This window comes from Canis lupus, chromosome 20 (genome assembly GCF_048164855.1).
Source record: "Canis lupus baileyi chromosome 20, mCanLup2.hap1, whole genome shotgun sequence".
NCBI lineage: Eukaryota > Metazoa > Chordata > Mammalia > Carnivora > Canidae > Canis > Canis lupus.
Window position 1 is genome coordinate 21,193,774 of NC_132857.1, and position 25,830 is coordinate 21,219,603.

The 25,830-nt window shown below is 36.4% G+C and overlaps 1 protein-coding gene and 1 long non-coding RNA gene across 11 annotated transcripts in view; one reads left to right on the forward strand and one right to left on the reverse strand.

Moving 5' to 3' along the window:
• Window positions 1–1,677, reverse strand: part of LOC140611742 (uncharacterized) — a 29,426-nt gene extending 27,749 nt beyond the window's left edge. Inside the window, exon 1 of the long non-coding RNA XR_012012880.1 lies at window positions 1,550–1,677. This is a non-coding gene — a long non-coding RNA (uncharacterized lncRNA). The remainder of the gene's footprint in view (window positions 1–1,549) is intronic.
• The window catches only part of PRDM5 (PR/SET domain 5), a 200,509-nt gene extending 178,589 nt beyond the window's left edge, over window positions 1–21,920 (forward strand). For 9 of the 10 annotated variants that reach the window (XM_072788558.1, XM_072788557.1, XM_072788560.1 and 6 more), the window contains 2 exons: window positions 8,499–8,603; window positions 19,969–21,920. In XM_072788558.1, the coding sequence (XP_072644659.1) occupies window positions 8,499–8,603; window positions 19,969–19,993 (130 nt within the window). In that variant the 3' untranslated portion in view covers window positions 19,994–21,920. Of the gene's footprint in view, window positions 1–8,498; window positions 8,604–19,968 lie in introns of those variants that run through there. The other variant, XM_072788566.1, reaches the window with a different exon arrangement.
• Window positions 21,921–25,830: the final 3,910 nt, after the last annotated feature.

The window sequence follows — 25,830 nt, forward strand, 5'->3', positions numbered from 1 at the left end:
ATGTGCTACTGACATCTAGTGGGTACACAGGACAGCTCCCCAAAACAAAGCATTATCTGGCCCTAGATTTCAGTAGTACTGAGGTTGAGAAACTCTGCTCTAGACCACAGTGGAGGGCTCAGGCTGTGCCTTGCCTAAGGAAGATTTGACAAATGGGTCTTACCAGAGTGCAGGCTGACAAAAGTCTAAGGCTGTTTGAACATGGCCTTCCCTTATATGAGAGTCTCTACATTCTACCTTGGAAATGAGTGAGACATTTTGTAGATGGAAGAGTAGAACAGTTAAATGACTTTGCCCCAAATGCTACAAAAATGTGATGCTTTTGTATTAGTCACAAGTTTTCTGTTTCCCCTCTCCCAGAGTTTGCCATGTGCCCAACAGGAGAAAGTTAACTGTTGCTACAGCTGCTGAGAAAATGGGGAACTAGAAATTTATAAAATTTCTGTTTATTTAGAAATTTCATATTTAAGAAATTCACACCAAATCTCTGCTTCATGAGGTTTTTAAGATTTTCTTTTAAATTTAGAAGTAGGGAATGATCATCTGGCAAAAGTCATCATTTTTCTGAACTCTAGTGGGGAAATCTTAATAACTAGAAATATTTAGTCTAGAAAAGTTAATCAAACGAAATTAATTTGCAACCAATGATAACTTTATATCCTAACATACGTGTGTGTGTGTGTGTGAGAAAGAGTGACAAAGAGACTTCTTTCCATATCTGATTCCTCTTCAGTGAGCTTCTTCTCTCAAATTGTATTTGATGTTCAAGTTGCTCACATGTAAGTTATTTCATTAACAGCATGGACACTCTGGCCTTGTTATAGCTTTGAGCAAGACAAATAAAGGAAAAGTTTGTCCATCAAATATATCCACATACTATGTAACAACCAGAAAGCCAGTGTTTGGCTTATAGATTGAGCCCTATCATAAGCCAACTGTGTTTATACATGTTCAAAATACCACAGGCTCTGCTAGTCCTCACCATACTCACTAGTCAGCTTGTTTTAATTGCTTACTGATTCTTATTTCTCAATTTTATTGGACTCAGGCTACCACTGTCACAAATGCCAGCATTCTATGACTTCCTTATACTATTTACCTTGACTTCTGACTACAAGGAGAAAAGCTCATTTGTTATATTTTCTGTTTTTTACTTAATTGGGCCTAACATAAAAATAACCAGAAGTAATATTCACAATATCTACTGGTGACATGCAGATAATCTACCCATGATCCATCCTTGGTTTTGGTAATCTGTATAATGGAGGTCATGCTTCTTTCCATCCTGGCAAGCAATCCTTTAGCTAAAGTAAGAGGAAAGCTCCAAAAAATATCTATTTTAAAGAACTTCAACATCAAGATCCCTCCAGGATTTATTAAAAATATAACTTTGTTTCTAAAACGATTTTGAGATTTAATTCAGTTGATGTTGGAAAAAATATAACATTTGAAGCTTTTTTAAAATACAGATGGGCATTAACAACACAAAAATAGGACTTTTTAGTAGCTATATAACAAGGTACAGGGTATAGAGCTCTATAAATCCTACCTTCTGAATGAATTCTGCCAAATGCTTTTTGATTAAAGGCGAGCTGATTAGACTACTGATTAATTCTACTTTTTGACAGATTACAGTTTAACTGACAAATAGATTGCCTCCATTTAGTAATGATTCCCCAGTTATGATGACAAAGGACAAGGTATTTGTCAGTTAAACTGTGTAATCATTCAGAAACAGAATTAATCAAGGACCTAATCATTTTGTCTCTGGTTAAATCCAGCTAATGAGTTAAAATGTGTAATTTATACTACATATTCCACTCTGAAACGGTGTTACAATTTCCATGATATTTTATTGCATCAGATTTTGTGCCCATATTAAAGATTTTGTAATGGAGTAAAAGATAAAAAGGAAGAGAAGTAGTGGAGGATTAATGTTATAATGATGATACTGTATGAGTTCTTCGTGGGGAAGGAGTGATGGGACCTTTGGAAGTCCAACAATGTCCAAACTTGCTTAAACACTTCAGCCACACCATCCTGCAAATTATTTTCCACTGTATACTTGGGAAGGTAGCAGATAACCCAGCCTTACCTCTGCTGCCTAACCTGCCAATAAGAACTCAGACTTCCTTAGCTTTCTGTGGCATGTGGCCTCTTGTTGTATCAACTCCTGTACAGTTGCCTAACTGCTGTCATCCTCAGTGAACCTTATGATAAGGGTGGGCAGCAAAGATTAGAAATTGAAGTTCTCTTCCTTCCTTGCACACAAGCATGGGTTCTTCTGGACTGGGAAGTTAGGGCTGAGAATACTTAGGAATGCTCTAGAGACAGCATAGTTTTTTTGTTTTGTTTTGTTTTGTTTTGTTTTGTTTTGTTTCATGATTTTTAGAGAAAAGGAGAGGAGGAACAAGTGTAAGTGTCTTTGTACCACTCAGCTTATTCTCTGGGCCCAACTATGCTCACCATGTGAGAGGTGGAATTTCTTTCACATGGCACACTAAGAGTAATTGGAAAGAAATTAGTAAAGAAGGATGCAATTTTGTTTTGTTTTTATTTTCTGAAAAATAAAATATACTTTTTTTCTTCCTATTTCAATTAATTTGGTTTTCTTAAATTTGAGATGAGTGACCTGTGATCTTCTGGCTTTGTTTCCAGTATACAAACTGTTTACTGGAACAGGAATTTTCTCTAACACATGCTTTGGTGCCATTCACTATAAATTGGAGTCTTTTCAGGGATGCCTGGGTGGCTCAGTCAGTTAGGCATCCGACTCTTGATTTCAGCTCAGGTAGTGATCTCAGGGTTCCATGCTCAGTGAAGAATCTGCTTGGGATTCTCTCTCCCCCTTCCTCTATCCCTCCCCCCACTCACTCATGCATGTGCATTCTTTCTCTAAATAAATAAATATTATCTTTAAAAAAACCTGAAATCTTTTCAAGGGTGTACATTAAAGTTCTTTTCAAGGAGCACTATATGGCATTGTGACCAAATCTGTCAGAAATTATATCCTTCCTTGCAATATCTTCAAGAAAATTGTATATTGTTTAAGATTTAGGGATAAGAGAGATGGACAGACATGAAAGGCAAACATGGCTTCTTACTGTACTTTGCTATAGCCTAAAGGACTCAGAGGACCTTTCTTTCTAGACTGACATAGAAGTGTGATTGTAGAGCCCTATGTGAACTGATAATCTTAGGGTAAAACCCCACGGAATCCTCAGCTTCAAATGGTTCTTGATAAAAAGTCCAGGCAAAGAGAAAACTACTTCACTAAATGAGTCCCTTTTACATCCAGGCAAAGAGAGAACTACTTCCATTAAATGAGTCCCTTTTACAACTATAATTCTCAAACTTATTGAATTGGAAATTCAATGAATTGGAATTCAATTCCTGTTGGCAGGAAAAATTGAAACCCCATTTTTCCTGCCAACACACACATAGAAACACTTGATAGTTGTACTTTTAATGTCTTTTATAAGAGAAAATAAATAAGTGAAGGTAATAAAATTTCAGTGACATTTGTAAATAAAGTGTATTGAAATAATCACCAATAGTATTTATAAACATTTGAAAAATATCAATATATGAGTGGGTGAATGTGTGTGTAAAACATTATTTATTCAATCCAAGCCAGTGCATAATACACTTTTGGGTTTTTGAAAACTTGTGATAACTATAAAACCCTTATCCTTTTGCCAGATTCCCCATACACTGGCTCAGAACCTTTCTTAGTATCCATGGGGCACTGTAGGATGCCTACCTAGACAGTACCTGCTAAGAAGAAATTTAGGAATTTGAGGGGTGTTCTTAATCAGTGATGCACAGACCTTGTTTCTCATTGCCTTTTGTTCCTGGAAACTTCTATCATTCTCTTAGGAAGTCATCCAGATACTTGGTCTTGTCTTCGGTTGTTCTCTGCCAGACACTTAGCTGTCACTGCAGCTGCCACAGTGATTTACTTCTTCACAAGATCTTGTTCTATAGATAGATTGTACGGAGAAAACCTTTCCTTTTTTCTTTTCATATACATCACATTTATATATCTTTATATGTTTTTAAAATACAAGTAAATCATTTGGATATAATAAAAGTCCCAGCAACTCCAAGAAATTTCTGATTTAAATACCTACAACTACATTTTCAAGTTTTTTTTTTAAACTGGGCAATATTTGAAGATATAATAGGCACCAAAGGTCATGTGATATGAGAAAAGAGATTTTGTTGATTTAGACTAGATGAAAAAAGCAGTAAACATCCTATTTTTTGGACTGCCAAGAAAATGCAGTATTTTTCTATTACTTTGAACAGTCCTTTAAAATACAGAGATCCTATACAAAACACATCCATGCTGGACTTGTGGGGAAAAAAAGTAACAATAATCCCCAGAATCCAACAAAGCAAACTGAATCTGAAGGCCAGAGTGATAAGGTCAAGTTGAGAATGAGAACACCTTCAGTGTGTTTGCCAGTATCCGTAAATTCAAGATTTGGTTTTCAGTGGTGATGGAAAGGGAGGCAAGCTCTGGATTTAGGTTATAGGACAAGATGGAACCACATCCAACCACAGTGCTGGGACCCTAGAAAAGTGATACTCAAAATGAAATCAGGGACTGGAAATAATCTGCCTTTGGCAGACAGAGATGCTTAGGACATTGAACTGTCTCAGAGTAATTGCTGGCTAGAGAGAAAGAGTTCTCCTTCGAGTTTGTAACCACAGTCTTTCCCTCAAGTGTGTTTAGAGTTCAGACCTAAAATACTTCCCTGACCAGAAAACCCTATAGCAAGAAATAAACTTAAAATGGCCTTTGATTGATAGCATCCCAGAATGCCTGGCAGAAGCAAACACAAATGCTGTCCGGAGGGACATACCCTCAACCTAAGGGTCACCGGATTTTAACAGATAAAGACCACCAAACATGAGCCCATAACTCCAAAGAAACAAGAGCCATGAGCAGGAGACAGGAGAAACCACAAATAGCAGAATTAGATTTCAAAAAAACTTAAGACAATGATTTATCAGATGAGGTAAATTATATAAATGTCTAGCATATTTTTTAAATAGCTCTAAGCAACATGAGTAAAAAATAAGATTTTATCAAAAATTAAGCATAATTGAAAAGAACCAAATAAAAACTTACAAAAGCTTAAAATATTAATGGAAATTAAAAACTCAAATGATCCGATTAACAGGTTCCTACCTGAAGGTAATTGATAGCTGATTCTAAAGAGTTTGCAAATGGTGCAATACAGAGAGATGGAAATAGCTAAGAGATGTGAAAAATAGTCTGTTATACATCTAATTGGATTTGTAAATTTTCACTTAATAACAAATGAGAAATAAAGTCATTTTCAATCAAATGTAAAAGAAGAATTTACCATCATCAGGTCCTCTGAAGGTCAGAAAGCATGAAAAGTCAAGTAATCATTAAGAATGTATAAAACTAAACCATACTCATGTGTTAAATAATAATGATTCCATATCAAGCTTTAAAGCCAAGACACAAATAAAAAACTTACACATAACATGTGAGACAGGAGCATTCTGCAGGACTCGTTATTCAGTAGGAGGGAAAACATACAGATAAACTTTAGATTGTGTTCAATGTACGTGATAGAACTGTTAAGGATAACCACTAAGGGGATAGAAATAGTATTCATAACTTCTATGATGATACAAGGGGAAAATCATTAATCCAAAACATGTAAGAAAATATAGGGGGGGAAATGAGAAGCAAGATAAAAAGCAATGCCCAAAATAAAATGATGAAGTATATTCACATATGTTTTTAAATATATATATTAAATATATAATTAATAACAAATATTAATAGATAAATATATTAGTATATCATAATGGTCATTAAACTATAATAAATGATAAATAGCAATGAATATTAAGAAGCAGACTTGTCTTTTAAAAAGGTGATATAAGGGAAGGTTAAGAAAATCCAGTTGGGGTACTTTTTATGGGGATACTCCTCATACCTAAGAATAGACTGTTTAAAAGTACAAATATGAATATACCAGGCAAATGCTTATTTTATTTATTTTTTTCTTCCTTCTTTTAAACTAAGGTATAATTGGCATATAACATTATATACATTTAAAGTGCAAGGTATTTATTTATTTGATACATTTATATATTGCAATATGATTACCACCATAGTGTTATCTAAATTTCCATCATGTTATATAATTACCTTTATGACTGTGTGTATGTGCACGTGTATGTTGAGAACATTTAAGATCTAGTCTCGTAGCACCTGTGAAATAATACTACAGTGTTGTTCACTATAAATCACAATGCTGTGCATTAGCTCTCCAGAGGATGCTTGTCTTCTGCCCTTTGATCAACATCTCCCTTATTTCCCCACCCCTGGCAAATTTAAGAAAGCTTTTATAGCTATATGAAGACTAAATTAATTTTAAAATAAAAAAGAATTATTACAGATAAAGAAGATTACTTCAAATTCATAAAAGGTCCTATTTTCTAGGAACATAATTATTTTAAACTTGTATACACTCATCATGTCCCTCATAAGTCTCAAAATTGGTAAAATACAGTGATAGAATTATAAGAATGTACTGGATGTTGGAGTGTAAAAGTGCTTATCCACTTTGTAGAGTTTGGCCATTCCTAGAAGAGTTGAAGTTGCAATCCCACTTCTAGATACACATGCCACAGAAATTACACCTACCTGCATTCAAGTATACAGTGTACAAAAAAACCAAAGCAACATTATTTGTAAGAGTGAAAAATTGAAAAACATGAACTACCCATCACTGGATACTATATATAAGCAGATTGGGGTATAGCCGTTGAATGTAATATGATATGGTATTAACAATGAATGAGTAGAAACTACATGTGTTCACAAAATGAAATTGAGGGCTAGAAGCTCAAAAGATAATGTTGAGCAAAAATACATCAATTTCAAAAAAACTCACAAAGTTTGCATACAGTATGACACTATTTAAATAGGTTTAAAAGGCAACATAATATTATGTCTTACTTAGAGATCCTTCCATACATGGGCAGCAAAAATATAGAGAAAAGCCAGGGAATGATAAACTCCATTCCCAGCACTAGTGGTCACCTCTGGGATGTATACAGACGAGGTGCTGAGGTACTGCACTTAGGGAGTGGGGGTGGGGGTGTGTTGAAAGTCACACCTGTACTGGGCATGTTTGATTCCTTAAGACCTAGTTGGTAGGCACACACATGTCAGTTTGATTTTGTAGGTCTGGAAATTTTTGTAATACTCTTAAATACTAAGGAGAAAATATGCATGGAATTTATCTACATAACAGGAAATTAAATACACACTATCTCAATCTAAAAAAACTATAACATTTTTGAAGATGTATCTGGAAAAAATTTTACTGCAAGTTTACTTTAAACAAATAGTTTAATTTTCCCCAAATCTTTTTATTTATGCACTGTTTAGTAATGGCCAGCTGGGTTTGTTTGTTTTTTGTTTGTTTTGAGGAGGTGTTTTAGTGGAACAATTTTTTTTAAACAATTTTAATTTATTTTGCAATTCTTTCCAAGTGAAAAGGATGGTAATGTAAGTACCTAGTATCAAAGGTGGCTAGGGAATGTGGACAGTTTTTCTTTCTGTAGGAATTTTTTCTTTTTCCTTAAGAGTCTGTGACAAACAATTTATAAATATGCTTCATTTAAGAAAGTAGTTTAGATTTTAGAAAAGAACATTCTACATAGGATAGAAAGATTGGGCAATAGAGATGAAAATCTTAAATCACAGTTGAGCTGTATTGCTTTTTATACATATCCCCAATATCTGATGGAAATGTTGTTCTGAAGTTTTCGTTCTCTGAGATAGTAAGCAGTTTGCACCATCTAGATCAGGGATCCCAAACTCTCTTAGTCCGTGATGCCCTTAGTGTCAGTAAATTTTTGTGGCCCACCAAGACCAAAAGAAAACCTAGAGTTCAGTTCTTTTAGTAGTTAGATCATGTCAGTCATTCACAACCTAGCTTTGCTAAGGTATGACTTAGTTAAAAGAACTGCAAGGTGCCTGGTTAGGGGCCCAACAGGTTAGGTGTCTGCCTTTGGCTCAGTCACTATCCCAGGGTTTTGAGATGGAGCCCCAAATCAGGCTCCCTGCTCTGCGGGCAGCCTGCTTTTCCCTCTCCCTCTGCTTTTCCTCCTGCTTATACTCTCCCACTCCCTTGCTCTTTGTCTGTCTCAGTCTCTCTCTCTCAAATCAACAAATAAAAATAAAATAAAAAAATAAGAGAACTACAGTACATGTTGGAACTATGAACTACCACGAGCAAGTGGTTCAGTTTGTCAGGCGGACACTGAGTGTTGCTGTTTCTCCTGAAAACTTAAAAGAAAATAACTCATGGCACTGCTCTGGATTGGCTGCGGCACCCTACAGAAGCTCGGTAAAATATCCCCACGCGTATACCTTAGTGAGGAGGGCTCTCAGTTCACCCAGATTCATGGCCATCTCTTTTCGTTGACTGCAGGAGAAGCCATACAAGTGCTCCGAGTGCAGCAAAGCCTTCAGCCAGAAGCGAGGCCTGGATGAGCACAAGAGGACGCATACCGGAGAAAAACCTTTTCAGTGTGATGTGAGTTTGGTTTCTCTTTTCTTTCCCCAGTGTCTTCCAGTAACAGATGTGTGTGTAGCGGGTGTGTCTGGGTCTGTGCAACTATGTGTATATATATGAATGTGTGTGTGTTTTGCAGTGCTGGTCATTCTATTAATGCCTTGTGCTGCTTATATCCTTTGATTGTGTAATCCATGTAACCACTTTGTAGTAATTCTGTTCATCCTAGTTTACTGCAGCAAATAAACAGAATTTTTTTAGGGCATGCTTGCAACCTTCTTTAATGTAATTGTGATGTTCTCACAAGGTGTAAGTGCGTGACGACTCAAGGCAGCTTTCATGTGTCCACCCAAATCTTTGACAGGTTACTGACAGCTAAACCAGAGATGTAATTGATCAGAGCTATTATTTATTTTGTTATAGCCTAACCATGAATTTCTAAAATATAAACAAACTCCTTTGTTTAAAAAATATTGCTAATTGTTTAGATTTTCTGCTTGTGACATTTGAATTGAAATGAAATTATCAACATAGTTTACACTATTTATGAAAGGAAAAATACAACCACTGTCAGTAAAATCAATCTGAGTGTTAATTAATTAAGGAAAGAATTGGTTTCTTGATGAACAGTGTCACAATTCTGTGTAAGATTGACAGTTGACAGAAGATTGACACAGCTTTAGGGAAAACATTATTTCTAACACAAAAATAGCAAAAAGAGTATTAATGTAGTTCAGCAGAAGAAGAAACATTAAAGTTGTAGTGTGTGAAATTGCATAGTATAGAATTCTCTTTAAAATGTAGAGGGAAACTCAGTACTTAGTCCCATTGGCATATCCCAACGGAAAAGGTATGGGGTAAGCAATCCACATGAAAGGAAACTCACATACACGAGATGTTTTCCTTGTCCTTCCATGAAACTTTGGTGGTAAGGTTAAGGCAACAATGTACTCCCAGTGAGCCTACTCATAAAAATACCTGTATGAACAGTGAACTTCTTTAAGGCAAGAAGTACTTGTGGAGAAAGAAATGTACACATGTAGAGCTCTATCCTGAACTGGAGGTAGAGCGAGCCCCAGCTTAATAATTTGTTGGTTTAATTCATTGGTGCTTTTATTGGAAACATTTTTTTTATTATAGACAGAACCTGTTTAGATCACTTAATTGTACAGCTACACAAATAACTGACGGGAGATAGAAAATAATATGAACTGTGTATGGACACCTTCCTACCATCACATTCAACTCAACTTTCATTTATGCTAAATATTTTTGTTGACTACTTCCTAAGCTTAAGTGGACCATAATGTTATTTTAAAAAAACAAAAACTAAAACAAAAAAAAATCCTGAAAAAACCTCTAATGTTACAGGCATGATTTTTTCTTTTTTTTTTAATATTTTATTTATTTATTCATGAGAGACAGAGAGAGAAAGAGAGAGAGAGAGAGAGAGAGAAAGGTAGAGACACAGCAGAGAGAGAAGCAGGCTCCATGCAGGGAGCCTGATGTGGGACTGGATCCTGAGACCCCAGGATCACACCCTGGGCTGATGGCCGCGCTTAAACCACTGAGGCATCCAGGCTGCCCAATTTTTTTCTATTTACTTCTATCTCATTTATTTCTGTCACATTTTCAGAACTCTCTGATCCTTATCTATGGCTCAAACTGGTCCATTGAGTAGAGCTTTTAATTTAATGCCTTCAAAACCTCCCTGAAATGCAACCTGCTCTGTAGAGAACTGGCCGTCTTTGTTCCAAAATTTAAACTCTTAATCTACTCATTCTGGATAGAAGTCATCCTTTCTCACCCACTCCCAGTATTTCTCCTTCCTAAATAGCATTAAACTCCATTACTTCATCTCACTTTCTACTCCCACTAGCAGTGCGCAGCCTGCACCCTCCCTGTGTTTTATTACAGTCCATCTCCAATATATGTGTTCTTCACACTCCCAAGGTAATGATTTTTTTTGAGATGAAATTCACATAACATAAAATCAATCATTGTAAAGTGAACAATGCAGGGGCGCCTGGGTGGCTCAGTCAGTTAAAGGTCTGCCTTCGGCTCGGGTCATGATGTCAGGGTCCTGGGATCGAGTCCTACATTGGGCTCCTGCATAGAGAGTAGTCTGCTTCTCCCTCTGCCCCTCCCCATGTTCGTGCTCACATGCCTGTGCATTCTCTCTATCTCTCTCTCTCAAATAAATAAATAAAATCTTAAAAAAATAAAGTGAACAGTTCATTGGCATGGAGTACATTAACAATGTGCAACCATATCCTTTATCTCATGTCCAGACATTAATATTCCCAAATAAAATCCCATGCCAATTAAGGAATCATTCCCTACTCTACACAGATCCTGACAATACTAATCTTCTTTCATTTCTACAGATTTACCTATTCTGGATATTTCATGTAAATGAATCCTACAATATGTGACCTTTGTGACTAGGTCCTTAGCATAATGTTTTTAAGGTTTATCTACTTTGTAGCATGTGTCAATACATCATTCCTCTTTGGCTGAATGATATTCTGTTGTATGGATATACCACAATTTGTTTATTCATTATTGATGAACATTTGGGTTGTTTCTCCCTTTTGGCTATTGTGAATTGCTTTGAGACTAACAGGTGCATACAAGTATTTAAGTACCTATTTTAAATTCTTTGAGGTATATCCCGAGGAGTAGAATTGCTTGTGTCATATGGTGATGACTTTTCAAGGAATTGCTTTACTATTTTTCATAATAGCTGCACCATTTTATATTCCGGCCAGGAGTGCCTGCAACTGCCAGTTTTTTCACATCTTTGTCAATGCTTGTAATGTTCTGCTTTTTAAAATTATAGTCACCTTAGGGCGAGTGAAATGATATCTCCTTGTAGTTTTGATTTAAAGTTCCCAAAGGATTAATAATATTGAGCATCTTTCTATGTACTTGCTTGTTGGTATTTGTATCTTCTCTGGAGAAATGTCTGTTCAACACCTCTTCCCATTTTAAAATTTCGTTGTTTGTCTTTTGTTTTGTTGTTATATTTGTCTTTTGTTTCATTGCTATTGTAAATGATTGAATGTTAAGAGTACTTTGTTAATTCTAGATACTAGACTCTTACCAGATATATGATATACAAATATCTTCTTACATTCCATAAGTTGTCTTTTCCCTTTTTAAATAATATCCTCTGATGCACAAAACTTTTCAATGTTAAGGGCACCTGGCTGGCTTAGTCAGCAGAGCATGAAACTCTTGGTCTGGGGGTTGTGAGTTTGAGCACCTATGTTGGATGCAAAGATTATTTTAAAAAAATATCATCTTAAAAAAAGACTTTTCCATGTTGACATCCAATTTATTTGCTTTTATTTCTTTTTCTCAGCATACTTTTGGTGTCAGATCTAAGAATTGCCAATTTTAAGGTCATGAAGATTTACTCTCATGGTTTTTTTCTAAGTTTGATAGTTTTAACTCTTACATTTAGGTCTTTGACCTACTTTAAGTTAATTTTTGTATAGTATGAAGTTGAGGTCCATTCTTTGCATTACTTTTCTATCTTTCACCATTCAATGTGATGTTATGTGTGAGTTTTTCATAAATACCCTTTATTATGTTAAGGAAGTTCCCTTCTATCCTAGTTTTCTGAGTATTTTTATCAAAACAGGGTATTGAATTTTGTCAAAGGTTTTGCTTCATCAACTCCGATGATCTTTTTTTTAATCTTTTGTTTTATTATTCCACTATATTACATTGTTTGATTTTATAATGTGAAATTACCATTGCAGTCTGGATAAATATCATTTGGTCATGACTTATAATCCTTTTAATATACTTTAGAACAAAAGTTTTTGTTTTTTGTTTGAAGATTTTTGCATCTGTATTCAAAAGGAATATTGACCTATATAGTTTTCTTATAATATGTTTGTCTGGCTTTGTTATTAATGTAATGTTGCCTTCACAGAATAAATTAGGAAGTGTTTCCTCTTCTATTTTTTGGGAAAATTTGAGGGGATTAGTGTTAATTCATCTTTAAATGGTGGAATTTATCAGTGAAACTCTCTGGTTTCAGGCTTTTCTTTGTTGGGAAGTTTTTTCCTTGACATAATCTCTTTAGTTGTTACGGTCTCTGGAATTTTTCTATTTCTTCTTGAATCAGTTTTGGTTATTTGTGTGCCTCTAAGAACATGTCCATTTCATCTAAGTTATCTGATTTGTTGGCTGCCATCAATATGCTATGAAGGCACAAACACGAGGTGTGTCCTTCCAGTGTCAGCTCTATTCAATCATAAAGCCAAGTTATTTTTTTAATAAATTTACTTTTTATTGGTGTTCAATTTGTCAACATACAGAATAACACCCAGTGCTCATCCCGTCAAGTGCCCACCTCCGTGCCCGCCACTCAGTCACCCCCACCCCTGCCCACCACCCCTAGTTCGTTTCCCAGAGTTAGGAGTCTTTCATGTTCTGTCTCCCTTTCTGATATTTCCCACTCATTTTTTCTCCTTTCCCCTTTATTCCCTTTCACTATTTTTTATATTCCCCAAATGAATGAGACCATATAATGTTTGTCCTTCTCCGATTGACTTATTTCACTCAGCATAATACCCTCCAGTTCCATCCATGTCAAAGCAAATGGTGTGTATTTGTCATTTCTAATGGCTGAGTAATATTCCATTGTATACATAAACCACAACTTCTTTATCCATTCATCTTTCGGTGGACACTGAGGCTCCTTCCACAGTTTGGCTATTGTGGACATTGCTGCTATAAACATCAGGGTGCAGGTGTCCCAGTGTTTCATTGCATCTGTATCTTTGGGGTAATTCCCCAGCAGTGCAATTGCTGGGTCGTAGGGCAGGTCTATTTTTAACTCTTTGAGGAACCTCCACACAGTTTTCCAGAGTGGCTACACCAGTTCACATTCCCACCAACAGTGCAAGAGGGTTCCCCTTTCTCCACATCCTCTCCAACATTTGTGGTTTCCTGCCTTGTTAATTTTCCCCATTCTCACTGGTGTGAGGTGGTATCTCATTGTGGTTTTGATTTGTATTTCCCTGATGGCAAGTGATGCGGAGCATTTTCTCATGTGCTTGTTGATAAAGCCAAGTTAAATCACAATTATAAAGCAGGTTCAGGATTCCAGATCCAGGGACAATTTACTATGTGATTAAAATTGGCTTCTTACACAGCACACAAAGCAGGACAGAAGACAAGCCAAACACACCAAAAACAAGAAAACATAAGGCTACAGGAAGTTAACCAACCAAACTCGAAGTCAGTCTGTGGGCGCTCAGTTGAGATAAGGCCTGGATCTGGTCCAGGTCAGCTCCTGTGGCACTTACTGCTTCTAATGTTCAAGCAGTGAAGGATTTTGGTTCTCTTCGGAGATCAATGAGTAGAGCCTTTGGTGACAATTGTCTTTTGTAAGTGGTCAGAGAAGGAGTCTGTTTCCTGAATCAGTGGTGCTGATCTGCATCTCTGTCCCTTGTTCTGTGTGGTTTCATACACTACTTCCTCTGCATCCCTTGTTCCCACTGCCTAGCATTTACACACACACACACACACACACACACACACACACATGAACACTCACGTGCATGCACACACACAGATGCATACACATGACATTTGAGTTGCACTTGAGTGGCATGAGCAAAATTGTAAAGAAAAAACTGATGTATGTTAATCTTGGTTCTTTACAATTTTGCTCAAACGCCACTTCATTCATTAACACTAGGCTCTTAGGCCTGGTCATGGGATGACCATGCCATGAAGCTCCCCCGGCATGCCATAGCTATTGAACTTCAAATATCTTTGCTCTTATCCCTATGGTGATGACTTCCAGATCTCTTTCTCCTGCCTAGATCTTTCTTCTGAAATTTTTTGAGGCAAATTTTTTGAGCTGCCTGTCACACATCTCTCCTGTGTTCTAGATTGAAATCAGTATCTCCCCCAGTATTGTCAGTCACTGAACATGATCCCTATACATCTCTCTATAGCTATGTATACATCTCTATACATCTCTCTCTGGGCTCCACCATGTCCAAATAACCCAAACTAAAGCTCTGAGCCACATGCCAAACACCTTTCCTTAAGCCATGACCAACAGCATCATCTAGTTGAGCTTCTGTTGTGAGAAAGATCTAGTGATCCAGTTTGTATATATTTTCTCTGATCCTCACTACATCCCAGAGATATCCAGATGTTTCCACCTATCTGAAGCAACTGAGTCTCACTGAAGTTGAGTGACTTGCCTCTTCTCCACTATTTACAACTGGCCAACTCAGGATTCTAGGATTCAAAGCCAAGTAGCCCCCATTTCAGTCCCCGTAATTCCTGACAGTCTTCATTCTGTATATTTCTCAAACTTATTATCCTCTCTAAATTTCCTTTAAAAGAGAATAAAGGTTTATTTACTTATTCATGAGAGACACAGACTGAGAGAGAAAGAGAGGCAGAGACACAGGCAAAGGGAGAAGCAGGCTCCTCGCAGGGAACCCAATGTGGGACTCGGTCCCGGATTCTGGGATCACAACCTGAGCCAAAGGCAGGCGCTCAACCGCTAAGCCACCCAGGGGTCCCTCCTCTCTAAATTTCCATTGCCACCTTTACTCCTTTCTTTTTCTCATTCTGACATCCAAACCAGTAGCAAATCTGATTGGCCCTACATTTAAAATAAGCTGAGAATCTGAACACTTTTCATATCTCCCCAGCAATCAGCTTAGTGTCCTGCAATAATGTAGTAGTTTCTTAATTTATCCGTCTTCTACCATTGCTCCTCACAGTCTGTCCTAAGCTGCCCACCTCTGAGTCAGATTTTATATGTTTTAGGTGTAGGTTGTATATAGATTATATTTTACTCATTTACTTAAACCCTCCAATGATTGTTCATCCCATTTAGAGTGAAAACCAAAGTTTTACCACAGTCTAAAAGTCCCTACAGATCTGTACCCCCATCCTCCTATCCCAACCGTTGTGACTTTACCACCCATGTCCACCTCATTCTGGCCATATCACTTCCTTGCTGTTTTTCAGATACACTAAGTAATTTCCAATGAGTAGGGGGTTTTGTTTGTTTGTTTGTTTGTTTTGTTTTGTTTTGGCAGCTTCCCTGGCCTGAGACCCCCTTCACAGGTGCCTTTATGGCCTTCTCCTATACTTATTTCAGTTCTCTACTCAAATTCTTCTCTTTCTTATTTCCATTACTTTCTTAACCCCAACCCATATTCTTCTTCTCCTTCATGGCACTTATATCCACCTGAAATCTCACATATGTGCTTGTTTAATTATTTATCTTGTATTATAAGCTCTGTGACGACAGTTTTTTTCTTATGGTCAATTGCTGTGTCCCCAGGTCTAGAACCTTGCCTGGCAGATAAGAACATTTAGTGAATATTTTGAAAAGCATGAATCAATGAGCACTATCTTAATTCATGTTCAAATTATTTCTGGCTTGGAGTGGAATAATCGTATTGGCCTTGCTGACTCCAGTTTCATATTCTCCAGCTTGCTGACTAAATGATATTTTAGCTTTAGCCTCTAACTTAGAATCCTTTAATTAATTCCCACTACTTGCAGAAGATGCTTCCAGTTTCTTCTTCTGATTACCGAGATCATCAGGGTTTAGCTTCAATTTTAACTTCTTTTTCAAATTATTTCCCTTATTTAAATTTATTTCAATTTGTTGCTCTAATAATCTGTTTCTTCAGCCTTAGTAAACTGTTTTCAGTTCCCCACATGAGCCTTGCTTGTCATACCTCTGTACTTTTGCACATTCTCTTCCCTCTCCGTGGGATATCATTCTCCACCTTATGACATGAGAACACCCATACATCCAGGAAGACTTGATTGCATTCTCATCTGTTCCTTCTCCTAGCATTATGTTCATGGCATTGAAAATATTTCTTTTTTTTTTCTTTTTTAATTTTTTTTAATTTTTATTTTTTGAAAATATTTCTTTTTAGTACCGGACTCCACAGGGCAGGACAGAATGCTTTGTCGTTCTGTTGCTAACTGAAGTGACAGGCACATTGCATGTGATTGATAAATATTAACTGAAGATTTTTGTGTAGAATTCTAATGTTATTTCTCAAGATTCTTTGTTAAATGTGTTGTTTCACTTCACTTTAAAATAAAATCAGTTTACTGCTGCCTTAGAGAAAGAATAAATATTTTCCTATTCTTTGGCATGTGAATTAATACTAATTTGAAGTAGGTTGAAGGGTTGGCTAAGAACTGCAGGTGGAAAGAAAGAAAAGGAAGCATCCCTGTTGTACTCTTTGGATTCTTTCTTGTTCTCTAGTAATTCTAAAATGACCATGAATGTCCTCGCATTTGACTGATTTATGCAAAACATTAGTTTCAAATTTCTTAATGACTACATTTAAGTTTTTTTTTTTTTTTAAAAGATTTTATTTACTTATTCATGAGAGAGAAAGACAGGCAGAGACACAAGCAGAGGGAGAAGCAGGCTCCATTTAAGTTCATGAAAACGTGATGTGTAGGTAGTCACTTTCACAAATGTGACATCAGCTGCTTCTACTGACATTTAATCCTCTACCTGACCCTCATTCAACAATCTCTTGGGTTGTTCTCATCCCAGTTCCTATGTGGAGCTTCTACGACTTCTTAATTCAGTGTCATTGTCAATGAAGTCAATGACTTCAGCGTTTTGCTCAACTTCCTTTCATTTCTCCAGCTTGCTGCTGCTGTGATTTCCCCATGGTGACCATGTAAATGAACTTGAACTTGAGAGTTCAGCACTGGTGAGCTGAACTGAGAACCTCCTTTATATTCTCAGAGGTTTTTATTTCTTAAAAACAGTGTCAGCCAGGCAAATGTCAACTCACATATCTTTCTTTATTTGAAGTTTGAGTCTTTAATAATGGTCTGTCCTTGGGGTTGTAAAGACTATGAACCCAGACTGCGTGGGTTTAAGTCCTGGAAACCACTACTTAGTTCTGTGACCTTGGGAAACCTGCTTGAGACACTGATGTCAATGTGTCAGTTTCCTTCTGTAAGATGGGGTTCATAATACTAGTATCTGCCTAAAAGGATGATGTGAGGATTGCACAAGTTAATGATTGTGAATTGCAAAGAATGGTTCCTGGCACATAATGAAAGCTGATATTTGCCCTTCGACCTAGTCCCTGTGCTGAACACTGAAATGAGACAGTGAATAAGACACTATGTCCTCTGTGCTCACAGAAGTCACATTCCTGTGGGGTACAGACATTGAACAAATAAACCTGAATAAATACCTAATTGCATTTTATGATACAGCCCATGAATAATTTTAAAAAGGGGGGGGGAAGCATAAAAGAATACTTAAGGTAGAAGTCTCTGAAAAAGTAGCTGTAAGGAACCTAAAATATGAGAAGGAGTCAGCCATGGAGAAGAGAACATTCCAGGCTCAGGGAACAGCATAATTTTGTTTTTTTTTTTAATTTTTATTTATTTATGATAGTCACAGAGAGAGAGAGAGAGGCAGAGACACAGGCAGAGGGAGAAGCAGGCTCCATGCACCGGGAGCCCGACGTGGGACTCGATCCCGGGTCTCCAGGATCATGCCCTGGGCCAAAGGCAGGCGCTAAACCGCTGCGCCACCCAGGGATCCCCCAGGGAACAGCATAAATCAAGATCTGTAGGTGGGAAGGAGCCTGAGTATTAGGGGAGGTAAGAAGGCAAGTAGAGCCAGAGCATAGTGAGAAAGAAGGGAGGCAGATGAAGTTAGCAAATTGATGGGCCTTTCAACCATGGCAAGGAATTTATTTTGAATCTACATTCAATGGGAGGCCAATGAAGAATTTGGTATCTGTTGTTTATTACATGAAGTTTAAAGAAAGAGCCAGGTAAATAGAAAACAGGGGGTACATTATAATTCTTTGTTATTTATGGTAACAAATTTTGATTATACTTACAAAACGTTTGGAAATGTAGAAGTTTTTTTTTTGTTTTGTTTTGTTTTGTTTTGTTTTGTTTTGTTTTACTTGAAAATAACCTCTATAGTACCTTCTTCAATTTCTCTGGAGTTGTTTCACATGCTTTGGTATGTCTACATTGCTCACAGGACTTTTCCTATCTATCAAACATCTATCTTTCTTTCTTTAAGGCAATAGATATTTATGGAATGACTACTCTTGCCCTAATGTTTCTTAGATTAGTAAGGAGACAGACATAAAAAAAATCACCCAATAATTAATTATATTCAAGGTAAGTGTAATAAAGAAAAAGGAGGGATCCCTGGGTGGCGCAGCGGTTTGGCGCCTGCCTTTGGCCCAGGGCGCAATCCTGGAGACCCGGGATCGGATCCCACGTCAGGCTCCCGGTGCATGGAGCCTGCTTCTCTGCCTGTGTCTCTGCCTCTCTCCTCTCTCTCTCTCTCTCTCTCTGTGACTATCATAAATAAATAAAAATAAAAAAAAAAAGAAAGAAAAAGGAAAAGCTACTATGAAAGCATTTAACAGAGGACTTCTGGAAGACGGATCATATAGGCTTCCCCAAGGAATCAATAAGAGGAAGCTACATCATGAGAAGTGGGAAGGTACTGAGGCAGGAAGACCTTACATCTTCTGTGTTAATTTAATATATATTTTTTAAGATTTTATTTATTTATTCATGAGAGATAGAGAGAGAGAGGCAGAGACACAGGCAGAGGGAGAAGCAGGCTTCATGCAGGGAGCCCGACGTGGGACCGGATACTGGGTCTCCAGGATTACGCCCTGGGCCGAAGGTGGTGCTAAACTACAGAGCCACCTGGGCTGCCCCAATATTTTTAATTATTAGACTGTTCATGTGTGTTGGGCCAGGTGGCGATGTAGCAGAGCTTATATGAAGTCAACATATTAGATGCCTTAGTAAAATGAGTGTATATAATAAGACATAAAGAATTGGAATTGTGGGTAATAAACTTCCACCTAGGATGCTTAAAGCAGTGTTATTTTTTACATCACAAATAGGACTAAATTGAAGGGATCACTGGTGAGATGTGTCTTGTACTATTTATGTCATATGGACAGATGCCCTCTGGGCCATCTAGGGATTTTGTTTATGAGGTTTAATATGAAATTGTCAGTACACTCCATCATGGGAAGAAAGATATTGTTCCCAAGGAGTTGTTTCTCTAGACATGTTTAAATACAGTAATAGAGGGGAAGACAGAGTGGTTACGGTACAAAGGATACACACATTAAATGCATCGGCTTTTGGTAACTATAATTAATTTTCTTTACCCTTTAGTTGGGATGTTAAATTCCATTTATTTCAAGCAATTTCTGCTCTTATGCCCATCAGGACATACTTGGTAATAGGAATATGCATAATGTATATTGTATAAATGATAAATTGGCATATCTTCAGATTTTTCAGTATAATATAATTGGTATCTTTGGATCTTTTCTAGGTGTGTGACTTGGCTTTTAGCCTAAAGAAAATGTTGATCCGACACAAGATGACTCACAATCCCAATCGTCCACTGGCAGAATGCCAGTTTTGCCATAAGAAGTTTACAAGGAATGACTACCTCAAAGTGCACATGGACAATATCCACGGTGAAGCTGACAGCTAATGGTAGCTGTAAAGGAATTAAACCATTTAGAAGGGCTCCTAATATGAAACCCAGATTTCTCTCACCTGATTAGCATAGCAGAAGTATCTAAAAGTAATTCACTGGTCTCATAGTTCTTATTTGCCTACCTTTAGAGTTTGTAGATGCTTATGCAAAAAAAAAAAATTAAAAAAAAAGAAGAAGAAAGAAGGAAGGAAAATAAGTCCTACTTTACCAAAAAAATGGTACAAATGGAAAAAAAAATTCATAGCCTTGCAAAATATTACTTGTGCTCTGTTTTATAAAATAGAAAAAAGAGTCATGGCTTTCCTTCTTGGCCACCTCTCTGTAATGAAGTTTATTAATAAGCTCTTTATTAGGCCTTTTTACTTTTTTGTCATCTTTGTGTGTGTGTGTATGTGTGTGTGCATGCATGCACATGCTGGTCATTACAACTGGCTATTACTGATTTAGCCAGAAAGAAATTAATATACCAAAATATGTCATTGCAGATGAGGTAAGGTCAAGAGTTTTTAAAATATTAAGCATGATAACACAATAAAACTTGCTATTTTATGAAACAGACCAAAAGTTAATCTTATTTATAGCTCCCCACAACAGTTCAGTTTAAAATAAAGATGTGTTTAAGAACTGAAGCATCTATTGAATTGTTGCTCATTTTAGACAATTCTTAAGAAACATTATTTCCTCTCATCATTCAGATGCAGACATTCATGGCCTGCAATACTTTCACAAGATCTATACAAGACCATACACTTAAATATATATCAAACTGATCATAATGAGTTTTTACTAGTTATCTTTAGGAATTAACAATATACAAATATATGTAACTAAAAATTAAAACAAAATTGGTTCTCAATATGTGTTGATTGACAGAGTGTCTGCACATAGTGGCATTACAATACTAATTATGATGAGCCCTTTACCTTCTCATTCCATAAAAGTGCACAGGACATGTTGATGCAGATATAATAGAGTCCTCAGAGCATTAACATTCTGTTTTGCAAAAGACATTTCCCAGAATCTTGGCAGTAGATGATTCTGAAACACTTTTGAATTACCCTCAATTGTCCTATATAATTAGGAATCCAGAATAAAAAGTACAAATCTGGCAATTGTTATGATTGAAATGATCACTGATGCTTAAGGGAAATGGAAGCAAGAAGCTTAATTTCTTCCTTTAGGTTATATTTCAGTAACATACTTGATAGCAGCACATAATGAGCAACTTGTTTTGGGAGAAGGTATGATAAAATATAATAGTGATGTCAAAATAGCATAAAGAAATCCAAAAACCAGAAGAAAATCCAACTGAAGTCCAAATCATGAAGTTTTCTACTTAGAGGTCAGTCAAATAAAGGAAGTATAATTTAAAGGAAGTTGGTCCTAATGATTTAAGTAAGAAGAAAGGTTATCTGAAGACACAGTTCTTTGAAGTCAGGAATCTTATTTTAGAATTATATTTTTGTTCAGTTCCAGTTTTAAAAAGAAACCTAAAGATTCAATATAGAGATTTAAATTCTGTAAAAATACTAAATTTGAAATTCATCAGAGAGAACTTTAAAAAATATAAATCTCAGATTATAATTTAGAAGATATCTAAATATGGTTGTATGTAGCATTTTTGTATCTGAAATTATAGACTATATTTTATAAAAATAGATTTTGGTCTTGTTTCTCACTATGTCGTTTGTTTCAACAGTATGTTTTTAGATCGAAAATGTTTTCGATTTAACGTGACAGTGTGCATAATATCATTTGAATATAAAAGGACAGCTGTAAAATTTGGTAGTGTGTATTATTTAAACACGTTCTGCTCGTTCCTTTGAATGCCACCTCCTCTCTGTGGGATGCTTCATATCCTGATTATGTGATGAATGTGAAATTTAAAAGGAAGCCAAATCCAATTTTGTATAATCTCAGTGACCCACAGTTTACAGGTCTGGTGTAATTGGAAATTACCCTTGAAACCATGTTGTCATCATGTTGCAGCATAAACTGATGAGGAAGAGGTGCGAGGCCTTATCAGGCTAAAGTTTCATAGTCAAGGAAGCTTTAGAAAGTGGTGTGGAAAGACCTACTGGTCCATGATATTTTCTTTTCAAAGCATTGAAACCAAAACAAATCCTTAGAAGACTATGTGCGGTTACCTTTATCCAAAAGGTGACTATTTAAAAACATTTCAGATATATTAGTATTCACATTCTACAATCTTTAAATCATTCGGCAATGTCAAAAAATGAGAATTGATTTTTTAAAGTTCAATTGAGAAATTAACATAGTCACTGAGGCAAAGTCCTATTGGCAAATTGAAGTATAGGTACCCACTTTGAAGTATATTTCTCTGCTTTTCTGCTATAAAAGATTATGGCTCAAGTACTTTCTTGGGAACAGGCTAAGCTCTCAGATACTCATGAAGTCAGGGCTATGTTAATTTTAAGAGGTATTCAATAGTATGGGTAGGTTCAGGTAGCCTCTTCTAATTATCTTTGTGTATTAACATTCAAGATATTTATATATTTTGAATTCCTTCTTGTCTTACAATCACAAGCTTATATTATTTTCAATCTTGTTTCTTCTTTTTTTGGGGGGGGGTGTTGTTTTTGGCTAGATGGGAAACTTTATTGGTTAATCATGATCAACAGTTGCAGGGTAAAAGTATTCATTGGTGATTCATTCTTAGAGTTATACAGGATAGTTAAATGCTGCTTTTTAAAAAAAGCTTTTATATATTTATTTTTGAGAGAGAGCACACGCACGAGCAGAAGGGAGGGGCGGGCAGAGGAAGAGGGAGAAGCAGACTCCCTGTGATATGGGACTCCATACCAGGATCCTGGAATCATGACCTGAGCTGAAGGCAGACACTTAATGTACTGAGCAACCCTGACACCCCTAAAATGCTACTTCTAAGAAACATATTTCTTATATCGTGTGTGTGTAAGTCTGCAGAGGATCATTTTTATTCAGTGCTTTAGGACACAAGTACCTTACTTTGCTCAAATTCTTCTGACTGTTGCAGCCAACTCATTGGGTAAGTATGAATGTGGATCACAGGTCTTACAAACCTTAATCTGTGCATGAAATTTTATATGCTTCTGTGTCTCCCAAAGCTGGAAAGGAAGGAAGGAAGGAAGATAGATACTGGAGATATTCAATTGTTTCTTTCACAAATCTAAACATTACTTATGAAAATTCATCTTGGGGCTTGTGAATATATGGAGATGAGTGGGTTAGGAGGAAATGTGCCTCTTTAAAACCATAAGATTTTATCATTAATATTGAGGGGTATTTTCATGTATATAAATGTAGCATTGTAAATATAGCAAAACTTCAATAGCATTCTAGTTTTTTAATAAATCTGTATAAATCATTGCTGCAGTTGGTGTTAGCATTGTATTTTACTATAAAACTAATTAGCACAGTATAGTAAAATCCAAATGAACTTTTTAAATTTGGTTTTGACAAAGAAGAAAATATAATTTCTCTTACTCCCAGTCCTCATGCTTTTATAGTTTACTTAAATCTGGTTTCTAAATCTGGAAGATATCTCTAAAGTTAAGCAAGTTGGTCTCAGGGCAATAAGAGAAAACAACTTGCTTACATCTCATTGTCATACATAAACAATATGTGAAAAAGAACATCACTTAAAACCAAAGAAATCTGATTTATAGAACCATCTCTGAGCAAAAATATCCTGAAGTTCACAAATACAATGTAAGGGTGATAAAACGTACAGCTAATGTTTTAGGTATTCCTTTTCTCAAAAGTGCTTCATTATCTTAATGTTGCCCCAATCTTGTATCTTTCCTGATACAAAAAATCATCATCATCATCATCATCATCATCACCATCTGTCTCCAGGGAGTGGATTTGGAGATGATACATTCATTTAAATTTGATCTCTCAAAATCAACTAAGGTACTAGTTCTTTGGAGCTGACTCACATAGCTTTGACTACCTTAGGCTCAAAACTGTGTTATCACCCCCCAGGTTGTTAATTTGTTGTATGACAAAATATAAAACTAACTCCGGAGCCCTCAGCATAGGGCTCCATGTCAAAATATTCTAAATTCCCTATGCTCATGAAATAGTACAGAGTGTAATAGCTGTCTTATACTAATGGTGCTGCTGATCGAATGTTCAAACCTTTAAAAAAATGCTTAACAGACTACCGTAAAACAAATATTTGTATTTGTTACAAAACCGTCTCCCTAAATATTGACTAATCCTGTAAACATTTGGGCAGTTAGAATAAGATGTTATTCCTTGGGCCCATGCCACCCTGACATATTACATAGCAGAGGGAAACTCAGATTTTAAGTAATGTTGATAATTTATTTATTTATTTATTTTTTAAATTTTTATTTATTTATGATAGTCACACACACACACACAGAGAGAGAGAGAGAGAGAGAGAGGCAGAGACACAGGCAGAGGGAGAAGCAGGCTCCGTGCACCGGGAGCCCGACGTGGGATTCGATCCTGGATCTCCAGGATCGTGCCCTGGGCCAAAGGCAGGCGCCAAACCGCTGCGCCACCCAGGGATCCCTAATGTTGATAATTTATATGCTGAAAATTGAGAAAGAATGTGGGGCCACTGAAACTTGATTATCTAAATTAATGTAAGGGAGTTCATATGCAATATCACTGTTCTGACAAGAAACGCTATAAACTTACTAGGAATAATTCCACTTAGAAAATGCACACCAGAAAATCCATTTGCCTTTACAAAATAGTATAAAAATGAAAAGAATCCTGGCTCACAAGGAGACATTTGAAAGATTCCATTACTTCATTTTTAAATTTTGTCTTCTTGGAGAATATCAAATAATGCTCTTTTCTTTAAAGTTAATTTTGTCTGACATCTTTTGCATAATGTTTGGCTAATGTACCTCCCCCCCCCCCATTCTTCTATTCAAATCTGTTCTGTGAGTATATGTAAATTTTAGATGTGTTTCTAATAAACAACCTATGAGAGGATTTTATATTTTTATCCTGTCTGACAATGCTGTGTGCTTTTTAGGCTGTGATGATGAATTTGGCTTGCCTTTCCCACAGTCTCATGTAGCCTCCATTTGGATGACTGACTGGGCTTATACTGGAGTCTGTACTCAGAGAGAAATATGCTCCTTACACCCTACATATGAAATTCATCATCACCAACGTGTAAATCTGATAAATGCCTGACACTGTAGGCATAATCCAAGACCCTCCTTTGTATGGTTCTCACTGACCCACGGTAGCTACTGATGCACAGCTTAAAGTGAGAGAGAATCCTTGAAAAATATTCCAGGGGCTTTGATAGCATGGATGCAAATATAACTGCTGAAATCTGAACGAATACACTACTCTTAGTGGGATTTCGTTGTTGAAACAATATATCTTCTGTTCATTCTTTAATATTTGATAAAGCAACCCATAAAAAAGGGACGTGCATTGGCTTCCAAGTCCATCTGTCCATTTGTCTATCATCTATCTATCTATCTATCTATCTATCTATCTATCTATCTATCTATCTTTTTCCTTTCTAAAGTAAAAGGATTAGCCAGCATCCAGGAAGTTGAAATTGCCCTTGATGAAAAGAGGGTCTGAAATTAACATCTATGACATTGAAGCAAAATATATAGTTCCTATGTTAAGTGGGAATTTAAAAGTATGGTGATGAGGAGCAATATCACTTTATTCTAAGACTTT